The sequence below is a fragment of the Pseudorasbora parva genome, chromosome 2 (genome assembly GCF_024679245.1).
Source record: "Pseudorasbora parva isolate DD20220531a chromosome 2, ASM2467924v1, whole genome shotgun sequence".
NCBI lineage: Eukaryota > Metazoa > Chordata > Actinopteri > Cypriniformes > Gobionidae > Pseudorasbora > Pseudorasbora parva.
The window spans coordinates 12289826-12302389 of NC_090173.1; the positions used below are offsets into that span (position 1 = coordinate 12289826).

The window sequence follows — 12564 nt, forward strand, 5'->3', positions numbered from 1 at the left end:
AGTAAAACTAGCAGAAGTGGGAGGAGTAACTCGCTTTACGCACCTCCTTGACGTCATGTGCGTATGACGTTACCGTTATCACGTGAGCAAACACAACCTGAGCGCCAGTCTGAACTCCGTCTCCAATATATATGTGTTTTAATAAACAGTTAGGTCCAGTCTAACGATTCTGATTGGATTATGTTGGTAATAGACACTTTCCTAGAGCTAAAATGTGTTGTGCCTCTAATAAGTGCTTTTGATCTTCTTTTTGCTCTAAATGATATGCGGAAAATACTGGACATTTTCCACAGATTTGTCCCACCACCTACAACGCAACCGAATGCTTCAAGCGCCTCCATGGTCGCAAAAAGTGCTCTTTTTTAACTTTTAAACAGGAAATGACGGAATTTTCCCATACATTTTTACAGCAGGTCTATTCGAACAGGATTAGTATTACCTGAGGTAATTTTTCCGGACCTTTTTACAGAAGGTAAAAGTCTCGGTAATCTTTACTGACATTCTCCGTAATGATTACCGAGATGGCACATTCGGACGGGACTAAAATCACTGAGAACCTCTGGTAATATTAACTTTACCCCCACGTCCCCATGTTAATCTAATCCAGTCCGAATAGGGCTTTAGTATGGTGTTCCTAATACTCCTTTAGGTGAGTGTATATACACCTCTGAAAAAAATGAATTTCTCAATGTTAAGTGGTCTCTTAATTTCTTCCAGAGCTGTATACACACACACACACACACACACACACACACACACACACACACACACACACACACACACACACACACACACACACACACACACACACACACACACACACACACACACACAAAATAGTATATAAAATAATATTATATACTATAATACTATACTTTCATTTTCAATTGATTTAGCAGTTAAATAAGATCTGATTCGTGAGATTTGCCCAAGTAAAGCTTGGAAAAAATACAATTCTGTAACACAATAGTTGGACTCTTTCTCAGCATAAATGAGTCAAAGTGAGCTCAAATTACAACCCATGATCTATTTGAGCTAATCCATCTCTTACCCAGTATGAGGTCATTAGAATACTTTAGTCATCACTATGTCATCAGCCTCCAGAATAACCATAATTTATGAGTTCAAACCACAACCCGCTTTTTATACATGAACTCCATAGTCTTTGTGATCAATTCATTAATGAATCAGCCCATTCAGTTCATCAGTTCCCAGGAGAGAGGAGAGAGACAAATCTTGTCCCTCGTTGACCGAGGTCTCATCTCTAGTCCTACACAGACGTTCTCCTCAGAGAACACGCATTTCATGTGCCTTTTCTCTTCAAACACACAAAACACACACAGTACATCAAGAGCTTTCCAGCCCTAAGCTGTTTTACTCCACATCTGAGGGGCTGGGTAAACGCACTCATCAGATATTTAACTGCATCTTGGTGCAAAGTACCACCCTCTACACACAGTCTAAATCAAGTTTCGAATGGAGTAAATGTTAAAACAAATGTCCTGGAACATTGTGTACTCTACTGTTCTCTCTATGAGACCCTGTAAGCGGCAGGTATGGTTTGAAAAGTTATGACAGAAAACAGGACTGATCTAAGATCACAAAACCTTCAGAGAAATGTTTAGTATTGGTTTTAAAACAAGTAATACTCTGTGTAGCTTGTAACAGTACCACTTGTTCTGACATGAAATGTTCTGACATGAATAGATAAATGCTCAAGGTGTCTAAATGTAAAATTCAATTTAATATGCAATTGATGAATGACTGACTGATTTAAAGGTGCCCTAGAATGAAAAATTGAATTAACCTTGCCATAGTGAAATAATAAGAGTTCAGTACATGGACATCACATACTGTGAGTCTCAAACACCATTGCCTCCTACTTCTTATGTAAATCTCGTGAATGAAAAACACCACGGGAAAATAATTGCTTCTCAACATAACGCCAACCGTGACACAAGCGTTGGGGATCATTTATATGCACGCCCTCAACATTTGCATCTGTCCAAACATGGGCATTGTCAGGCGGAACTGACGGAGCCGAATCATTGGGACTGCAGGTAAACAAGCGACACTCGAGGATAGCAAAACATCAGCTCTCATGGACACACGTCATGTTCAGGCTGTGCAGGGGACGTGAGGACTTTTCATATGTCAACAGTCACGGTTGAGGTTTATTATAATCGGATACCACAACAATTTATTTCAAAATCGTTTGTTTGTTCGGCCCATTTCAAGCAAGCTTCGGGGCAACTGTATTCCTGCAAGCAGTAAGTAGCAATTTATCCACTTATTGACTAGCTGTTTAAAGGGTTAGTTCACCCAAAAAATAATTACTCACCCTCATGTCGTTGGACACCCATAAAACCTTCGTTCATCTGACAAAGGGTAATATTATTTTGTAATCCAAACACAATCGTAGATATGTTGCTTACAGATTGTTCACTCGATCCTTCTAGCAAACGTCACCTTTTCTACCATATAAGTTAAAACGAGAGTCATTTATATTCATATTATAAAAGTTATATTCATATTTTTGAGAACTGAAGTAGGCCTATGATGTTTAAGCATGCTTGTATTAAAGGTACATCACTGTCACTGTGTAACCTTAGCCTACATTGTGTATCAACATGCAATATCGTTGATGAAAAAAGACAAGTCTAAAATATAGACTGAAAATCACATTTTTAGCAGAACATCTCAAATGGAGATTGCTGGAATGCAGCTTACTTGTTTATTGGTGTTTTCAGATAATCCGCGCACGAGAGAGAGCTCGCGTGCACGTGGCTGCCAGATTGGACATGTTTAGGTAAAACACTGGATAATATACGTGTTCTTTTCACACAAAAGCTCTGTTCGGGGATTTCAGTTACTGAAATCTGGCAACCGCAAGCACGCAAGCTCTTTCTCGCGCGGGGATGATCTGAAAACACCAATAAACAAGTAAGCTGCATTTTATCAATCTCCATTTGAGATGTTCTGCTTAAAGAGTCATTCAGTCGTTCTGTGTTTCTGTCAGGACTCACGAGCCGCTTCGCTGAACAACTGAACTGCTGTGTGCTGTGAGCTGCTGAAATAAGCCAATCAGAGCAAAGCTCTAATTTTAGTATTAATGACTTCCAAATAAGGCAAAAACTGAGCATTACATCCTAGGGACAATTTATAGGGTTGTAAATGGACCTCTAAAACTGCATCTGGACAATTTTGGTCCTTAAATAAGCCACATACCCTCTGTGTAGATATCAGAGAACAATTTAACATTGTTTCAACTTATTTTAGGGCACCTTTAAATATTGAACTCTAAGAATGTCTTAGAAGCAGTGATGTAAAGTAACGAATTACAAATACTCTCATTACTGTTATTGAGTAGTTTTTCTCAGGAATTGTACTTTTTTAAGTAGTTTAAAAACAGTGTACTTTTACTCTGACTTGAGTAAATTTTAAGTGCTGCATCAGCACGTTTACTGTGCTATTTTCCTTAAACCTGCCGTCGCTGCATTATATTTATTTATTTTTTCCTGTCAACATGATTGGCTAAGACAAATAGTCAGACAGTCTTGCGTTTGACTCTCGTCAAATCAACCATAGCAACCATAGTGAGAGGCACGCGTGCTTTATCAAAGGGGTTGTTGCTGGTTAGGTTACTGTGTGATGACTGAAATCGGGAAATTTGCCTTAAACAATTACAAAAATTTGGCAGCAGAATATAAAATTTTCTAATACATGAACAAATGGTACTGTTAGCGCTGCTGTTAAGCTCTGCTCTGCCATCTGCTGGGAACACTTCATTTAGCTAGATTGTCAAAGTGCATTAGGCATTAACCGATCGTCACTTCTAGATTTTTGCTTAGATTTCATTTAGCATGTAAACGCATTATTCTGCTTTCTGTCAGCATATTTAATAGCATATTTTAATGTAAGGTGTTCTCAAATGGTGATTGAAAATTGGAGTCCATGTATATAGCAAATAACTTTCATAAAACATCATATTTATCATTAAATCAGGTTTATTTTTTTAATTGCAAGAAAAATAATCAGTGGTGAAAATTGTGAGTTACTCCATTCTTATTTCTTAAGTATATTCTTTTTACAGAGAAAACATGCTTTAAAATTAAAAAAGTAGAATGAATGCGTCTTAAAAAGAAAGAACATGTTATTGTACAATGTTTTGCAATCTTTTTCAATGAACCGTAAGAAAACCTCTACAGAATTGTTGTCATAAATGTTACCAGATTATTGGTTGCTTTCTCATATATTACATGGCTGTATTTTTAGTGCTAGCAGTCATAAATAAAAATAAATAGTCAAAGAAATACTGTTAGTGATCTCGTTTTTTTGTTCTTACTGCGAATCATCCGTAAAAGAGAAGCTACATTTTTGAATTTGCAGGGTATAAATTGGAATAACAGCATAATACTCCCTACTCACTACTCGTGAGTACTTTTAAAAGGGCTACGTTTTACTCCTAGTTTGCGTAGTATTTAGGACAGGTACTTTTACTCTTCTTGAACTACATTTTTTGACAAGTAACAATACTTCTACTTGAGTATGCTTTTTCAGTCATCTTTCCACCACTGCTTAGAAGTGGCGTGCTGTAATCTGAGTAATCTTGCTGTCTGTCACCATTTTTTAGTTCAGTGTAACGTGTCAGAAAAATTAACTGCCGGATTTATTTAGGTGGACGAGTGGGAACTGTATCAAAATACCAAGCGAGGCTGAAAATGTGGACAACCTGCTAATTTTTCATCTTAAAGTCCCAACAAAACCGCTTGGGATTCGTTTTTTTATTTAAACAATTTGTTTAATTGACTCAGACTTGACTCTTACTTTTGAAAGACAATAACTTTATACATGCATGGTGCATTTTCAGATTTAAAACTTTGCAGGATGTTTTTTGATTCACTTAGAGGTGGTATGTTACACACTACATTAAACGTAATTTTTACAAATCCATAATAAGGGACAACTCTCTGAATAGTTTTAGCATGTTATTGAATATGGCAATGTTAATGTACAACATTTGGTCTTGGCAGACTAGATCTGCTAAACTGCAAGTATAGGCTTACTACTACTAATAGATACACAGAGACACTGCTGTGAGCAAGTAAGATCTACTGCTGCTGCTGCATACATAGACATACAAGAATCCCGTAGCACAAAGGGTCTCAAACTCCCGGCCCGCGGGCCACTTGATATTTTGCAGGATGATATTTTGTGGCCCCCTACTTGACATCAACGTTTAATGTTAGTGCGGCCCGCGCGTTGCTCTGAAAACCATTTTTGGCGTAGTCGTTGCGTGTGCCGCGCTTTATGCCTCACTTTGTGTGTGTGTGTGTGTGTGTGTGTGTTTGAGAGAGTTAGCTCGGCCCTCTCTCATGCAGTACAACTGGTTGACACCGCGTGATTGACATGTTCAGACAGTCGAAATTAATGTGGTTTAACGGCGCTCAAATGGCCAATTAAATCAAAGTAGGTGGGATTTACATTCTCTTTTGGCTCGCGCACATGCTCCCGCAGTCTTCACACACACACACACACACGAGCGTGTGTCAATCTATCGCGTAATGCCGTTGCGAAGAGAGACTATTCTTTCTGGTAAAATCCCAAAACTAAATTGCACACACACAAAAGCACACAAAATGCAACGTTTCCATGCTCTTAATATACAATCATTGATGAACATTATAATGAAGAAAACTATATGAGCGGATTAAAACTGAACATTTGAGATGATTTACTAAAAGTCTACTATTAGACCACCGAGGAACTCAAATATAAGCAGCGGATGTACGTATTTATTCACTCATTTGAATAATCTCGGGACTAATAATATTTGACAACAATTAATGCAAATATCGTTCTGAATTTCGTTCACTGATCTGTTTGACCTGGTTATGGCCTTGCTTTGAAATAGTCTATTATTTTAAATAAAAATAAACACATTTATTATTTCAGTATTACATAATGATTTAATTTCTATTGGCCATATTTATTAGTACACAATTACCATCACACACCTGTTGGTAATAGATAGGTGCAAAGGACAAAGGATAACCAGATCCCAAAATCTCAAATATATTGGCAATAAAAAAAAAACACACGAGTAAGCAAGAGAAGCCATGTTCATGTTCAGAAGAAACATTAATGTTGAAGAACTGTTAATAATAAAGATTGAGAATATTTGATCAGTTGTACTTTTTTTTGTGTGGAAAATTTGATGCGGCCCAGGCTGACCCAGAGTCTACCTCTAGCGGCCCCCAGGTAATTTGAGTTTGAGACTCCTGCCGTAGCAGATCTAGGCAGGTGGAGCTGGGGAGGTGGAGGGGTACTCTAATAGCTACAGCAAACAATGAAGCAGAATATTTAAATGTGAAGGCAAGCAATCTCATTGGCTGTGGTATCAGCAGAAGCCAATCAGCATGTCTCATGAGGCAATGATGTGATTGCTGGAATGTAATAGCCTCAAGAGTTTCATGACTGAACTAGATATACGCATTTCCTAAAAAAAATGCATTTCCTTTTTATTTATTTATTATTATTTACTATTGTTAGTTGTTTAATGATATCAACATGTATTTATATTTTCATATTCACATATAATATAATATATTTATTCATACATTTTGAAATCATGCAGGTTTGGAAAAACATGATTAAATAACAACAGACTGCTCATTTTAAGGATGCTGCTCACAAGTGTCAAGCAGCTATACGGGATTTCAGTCTGTCTTCAAAAATCCAATAAGCCTCATTGTGAGGACCAGCCAAACTCTTATCAGGCTGTCTGAGCTTGACTCATATTTGGTACATGCATCAGCTCGATAAGAACAGAGCAATGTGCCACATTTAATACTCTCAACAGCTCTGCACAGGAGCCGCTCCTGTGGCGGAGAGACCGGCTGAAACGGCTATGATGTCAGTGTTGCGTCGTTATTAATATAGTCATAGAATTCATTGTTCTCGGTTAACATTGTCTGAACATTTTTACATAAATCTAATAAATAAACGACAGAGATAAAACATACAATAGAATTTTACCTAGACATTTCTCCTGCTTTTTGACAATGAGCAATTCACAGCACTATACATCTGTCTTATTGACAAACTGCACCATAAAGACCTAGTTCCTCTCTACTACGACAGTTTCCAGTTGACCTCTATCTCAAGACTAATGAAATCCAGAATCAATCCCTCCTAGACACAGATGAGTCCTAGATTTAATACAGTATGCAATTAACTATTAATATTCCATCTTAACCCAGAACCCAGCGTTTAATTGGTGATCAAGACCACAAAGCTTTCACTCACGGTCTAGTTTATGTACTGTACGTTCCAACTGAGATGTGTTACCATGCTAGGTCTCATTCCTTTCTCTTTTCTTCATTGATTAAAAACTACAAAATCACTCTTATTTGATTTGTAGTCAGTGCTCTTTAAACTGGTTGTGTAAATACATTGACCTGAAATGCTACAGAGAATCAAAAATACACACTATGGGCCCTTTTTAAAAGAAAAATCTAAGCGCATGGTCTAAAGCGCATAGCACTGTTGCACTTAGGGTGTGTCAGAATCCACTTTTGCTAATTAAACGATGTGTGTGTCTTTGTGTGTGTGTGTGTGTGTGTGTGTGTGTGTGTGTGTGTGTGTGTGTGTGTGTGTGTGTGAGCCTGTTTATGTGGTTTATGAGGACACAAATTTGTATAACTACATGGGTATTACACTGGTATTACACTATAAATGTGGTTTATGAGGACATATCAAATGTCCTCATAATTCAAATGGCCTTAAAAACATACAAAATGATGATTTTTTGAGAAAGTAAAAATGCATTATGTTTCCTGTGATGGGTAGGTTTAGGGGCTGGGGCAGTGTAAGGGGATAGAAAATACGGTTTGTACAGTATAAAAACCGTTACGCCTATGGAGAGTCCCTGTAAACCACATAGACCAACATGTGTGTGTGTGTGTGTGTGTGTGTGTGTGTGTGTGTGTGTGTGTGTGTGTGTGTGTGTGTGTGTGTGTGTGTGTGTGTGTGTGTAATAATCAGAGAGTATTCACGTTCTGCACCACCTATCGGAGCATATTACTAAAATACCCTTTAAATAATACACAAAAATGCTGCCCTATTGGCTTTAGAGCAGGTTTTTGTTGGTCAATGGCGCAGTCGTTTTTCAGTTCCACAAAATAGCAACGTGCCAACACTGCACCTGAACACACCTGGTTTTCAGACCAGCATGCCCATGGGCGAACAGATGGGCACAAATGCATTTGCTATTTAAACAACATGACGCTGGATGTGAAAATGATAACTGCGCTGGGCTGAAACTAGCAGAAAACACTTGCATTGTGCCGGGTGTGTGCTAGGGCCCAATGTGTTGACTGCAATTTCCTTATATGTTTTAATTTTGAGAATGTAATTGAAAACTAATGGGCTTGTTTGCTTAGTCATTTAGCAAGCACTTTCATCCAAAGTGACAAACAGTAGGGGTTCAGTCTTTCTTGAGTATCCTGAGGTACAATGGTAAAATGAATCATCCCTTCCTTTTACTACCATAGATGGTTATCCATATGCCGCATTTATCACGGTAAATCTGGCTAAATACCTTACGTTGAACTTTCATATGCACTTAGCATGTTAACATACTTAAAGGGACAGTATGGCATTCTGAAGAACATTGGGGTCCAACCAGAAATGGCCCCTATTGACTTCCATTGTACCAAAAACACTTAAAGGTTTGTTTAAAATTTGGATAAAAACAGAAATGCAATGCATACAAGTTTGGAAAATTGGTTAATCATGACTGAATTTGTAATTTTAGGGTGAATTATCCCTTTAAAGTACCAATTAAACATTTTTGAATTGTGCAAACTTTGGCTGCCAGCCCTGCATTACTAAAAGTTAAGGATTCAAAAAGGAGTTGCCATAGAAGAACCATTTTTTCTTTCTTGAGCCAGGCTCAGACTACATGAGTTTCAGGCAATTTTTGGCCAAGATTATCTGGTAACATGAGGCGTTTACAGATCAAACCTTAAACCTCCCGAACCTCCCCATCGGGGCCGCCCCAACAATATCAAAAGGTTTGGCATTTAGGATTTTAAATCGGGATAATTATGACTATGATTACGCCAGTACTTCCACAATAGCCAAAGAAAAACAAGTATACAAGGAGATGGAAGTAGAAAACATTTGAAATGGCGACCGCAAAACAACAAGCAGCTGTATGGGTCCAGTGGACAGAAACGTCTGGGCGAAATGCGGCACAATACGACTGCCTTTATAATATAATATAATGTAATGTCTACAGCAAGTTGCCGTATACACTGTATACATTTTGTGTATATCCGCTTTCCCATGAGATCACATGAGGTCTTAAATCTGGCATGATCAATCTTAAGAATATCTCATAGTGCTCAATGATTTTCAAATCTTGTTGTGTGCGCAGCTTTGAGATTTGAAAGAAGAACATATGTGAAGATTTAAAAACTCCTCTAGTCTGAGCCTGGCATTAGTTTGAAGAACATTTGAAAAACAAATCTTAAGAACCTTCTGTGGAATGGAAATGTACAATTGATGTACCATTGATTGATTATACCATTAATTTAAGGGTTAGTTCACCCAAAAAAGAAAATTCTGTCATTAATTACTTACCCTCATGTGGTTGGACACCCGTCAGACCTCCGTTCATCTTCAGACACAGATGAAGATATTAGTGTTGAAATCCGATGGCTCAGAAAGGCCTTCATTGACACCAATGTCATTTCCTCTCTCAAGACCCATAAAGGCACTAAAGACGTCGATACAAAGCCCATCTCACTACAGCGACTCTACAATCATTTATGAAGACACGAGAATAGGTTTTGTGCGCAATAAACAACTCAACAACAACTTATGTAGTGATGGCCGATTTCAAAACACAGCTTCGTAAAGCTTTCGAACCGTTATAAATCAGTGAATCGATTTACGATTCGGATCGCCAAAGTCACATGATTTCAGCCGTTTGACACATGATCCAAATCGTGAATTGACACGCTGATTCATTAAGCTCCGAGGCTTCACGAAGCGGTGTTTTGAAATCGGCACCATCACTATATAAGCCGTTATTTCAGGGGTTTTCTTGCGCACAAAAACTATTTTGTTTTGTAACGACGTCTTTAGTGCCTTTATGGGTCTTGAGAGAGGAAATGACATTGGTGTCAATGAAGGCCTTTCTGAGCCATCGGAATTCAACACTAATATCTTTATCTGTGTCTGAAGATGAACGGAGGTCCTAACGGATGTCGAACGACATGAGTAATTAATGACAGAATTTTCATTTTTGGGTGAACTAACCCTTTAAAGCTTCACCATCAAAGCTTCGCCAATCAAGAACTTTTATTTTTTAGAGTGTTAACCAGGCTACGCCACCCCTTAACCATCGGTACTTCTTACTGGTGAGGCTTTAACCCAAAGTTTGCAGAGTAAGAACATTTCCAAAGAGCTTCCTTAGACTTACCTGTGGACATTCATCTCTTGAGGTGGTCTGGTGGCTTTATCATAGGCCACTTTGGCAGAAATCCCCAGGATAATAATGAGGGTGATGACGCCGCAGGTAATGTAGACGGTGGTGTTGGTCTGGTCCAGCGCAGGGTCATACGTGTCCCCTGTGGGCGCGGGTGAGGGCGGCTGGGTTTTGATCCAGTCCGGCGTGTTGTAGTTGGTGCAGATTCTCTGATCCACTCGTTTGGCTTTCACGGGGCAGCAGAAGCGCAGGAAGCAGCTCCCGCAGCAGTACCGATGGTCGGTGTTGTTGCAGGCGAACTCTTTGTCGAACTGACCACTTACGTCGTAGTAGCCTAGACAGGTGTCGTGATCACCGATTATGGGCGCCTGGACTTGTGTGATCCGTCGGGGTGCCACCGTTGGAGCAACGGTGCTGTTGACCTCCTTCACTTTCGGGGGTCTCTTTTGAGAGGGTTTGCTCCTCTTGTTAGGGGATGCGCTCAGGACGCACAACGGGTCTAGATAGACCAACAGAAGCAGGAGGTGTCGTATCCCCATGGCTTCGGGCGGCTATGTGTGTTTCTCCTTGTTTTATGATCTCTTCAAAACGACACTGACCCGCTTGTCATGCACTTTTGCGGCTCCTCCATTCTCCATCTCCGCATAGCATAATTTCAACAGTCCTCCTCCCTAAGACTCTCATTCTTTAAGGCATAAGTGCTTACAGAGTCAAACCAACAACTGCGCAATGCCCATTTCACGTCGAGCGAATAGGTTCTCAAACTTGAAATCTACTTGCTCAAGACTGACTACATTATGTTTATCTGAAAAATAAGATATGAGAAACAATTAACAAACACAATCAGGACAGTTTCGCTTCTCAGTTATCGTCTGAAACACTACAGCGGTGGTTTTCAATCCTGGCTCTGCATGTGCCTCTCTTATCTGACATAGTTCAGTTGGAGCTCACACCAAATGAGCAGATGATCTGAATCAGGTGTGTTAAATAAGGGAGATATACAAAATGTGCAAAGCAGTGGATTGAAAACCACTGCACTACGGTCTACATGATTTCAGCACCATGGACAACACACACATATAGTTCAGTTTGCTTCTACTGTTTCAACACGTGAACACTGTAAACGCTTACAAAGCTATGAATAGTGAACTCCTTATATTGTATAATGCTATCATATGCTGCATGAAATACATCAATATTTAAAGAAATCGAAATCCCTTTAAAGTATACACATTCAAATGCAACAATAAATACATCTAAATGCAAATTAAAACATTATTAATTAACTTAATTAAACATAACGATACTGACACAGTGAAATGAATACATTTCTGTGTAAACGAGAGAGAGAGAGAAAACATGATTTAAATGATTAAAGCTATTTATTTTCCGTTCCCATTTACACTGTTCAAATATTCCCGTTATGTAAACCTAAACATGTGCTTCATGTGGTAACACAAATTAACAGGTTTTCAAAAATATTATTTAACATGACTGAATCAACCTGACTACGTTGGGTGACATCAACAAAAGTCATTTTTAAAAGCCCGGCCGGTTTGACATGGTAATATCTGCACATTTTCACTTTTACAGAGTAGTAAACCGAGTAAATATTCACAAATTGAAATTCAATATACTCATGTTCCGTCTGACATTCCGCATTCATTCATGAAGAAGCTAAAAAGTGGATTTAAGTATGCAAAAATGGACAAAACTTACGCATCTAGTGCGCTCGACTCCGGGATGTCCGTCACTGCGCCTCCGAACCGAACAGAGCTGAGAGAGAGAGATGCTCCTCCGCTCCGGTCTGACCCGCCTCCATCTCTCTCTCTCTCTCTCTCTCTCTCTCTCTCTCTCTCTCTCTCTCTCTCTCTCTCTCTCTCTCTCTCTCTCTCTCTCTCTCTCTCTCTCTCTCTCTCTCGGTGTACTTCTACGCGTCACCGGTAATTCAGGTAATTACAAACCCGTCTCGGGTAAACGCACGCCTGCTCATACCTGCAGGCTTCCCAAACCAACATACAACAACTGCATATGTAACATGGACAGCCTTTAACACACGAGACATG

The 12564-nt window shown here is 39.1% G+C and overlaps 1 protein-coding gene across 2 annotated transcripts in view; it reads right to left on the reverse strand.

The window, feature by feature from the left end:
* The window catches only part of LOC137091866 (protein shisa-6), a 177595-nt gene extending 165251 nt beyond the window's left edge, over positions 1-12344 (reverse strand). For both annotated transcript variants that reach the window (XM_067456329.1, XM_067456328.1), the window contains exons 1-2: positions 12218-12344; positions 10493-11303 (exon numbers count right to left, since the gene is read on the reverse strand). In XM_067456329.1, coding sequence (XP_067312430.1) covers positions 10493-11037 — 545 coding nt within the window. In that variant the 5' untranslated portion in view covers positions 11038-11303; positions 12218-12344. The remainder of the gene's footprint in view (positions 1-10492; positions 11304-12217) is intronic.
* Positions 12345-12564: the final 220 nt, after the last annotated feature.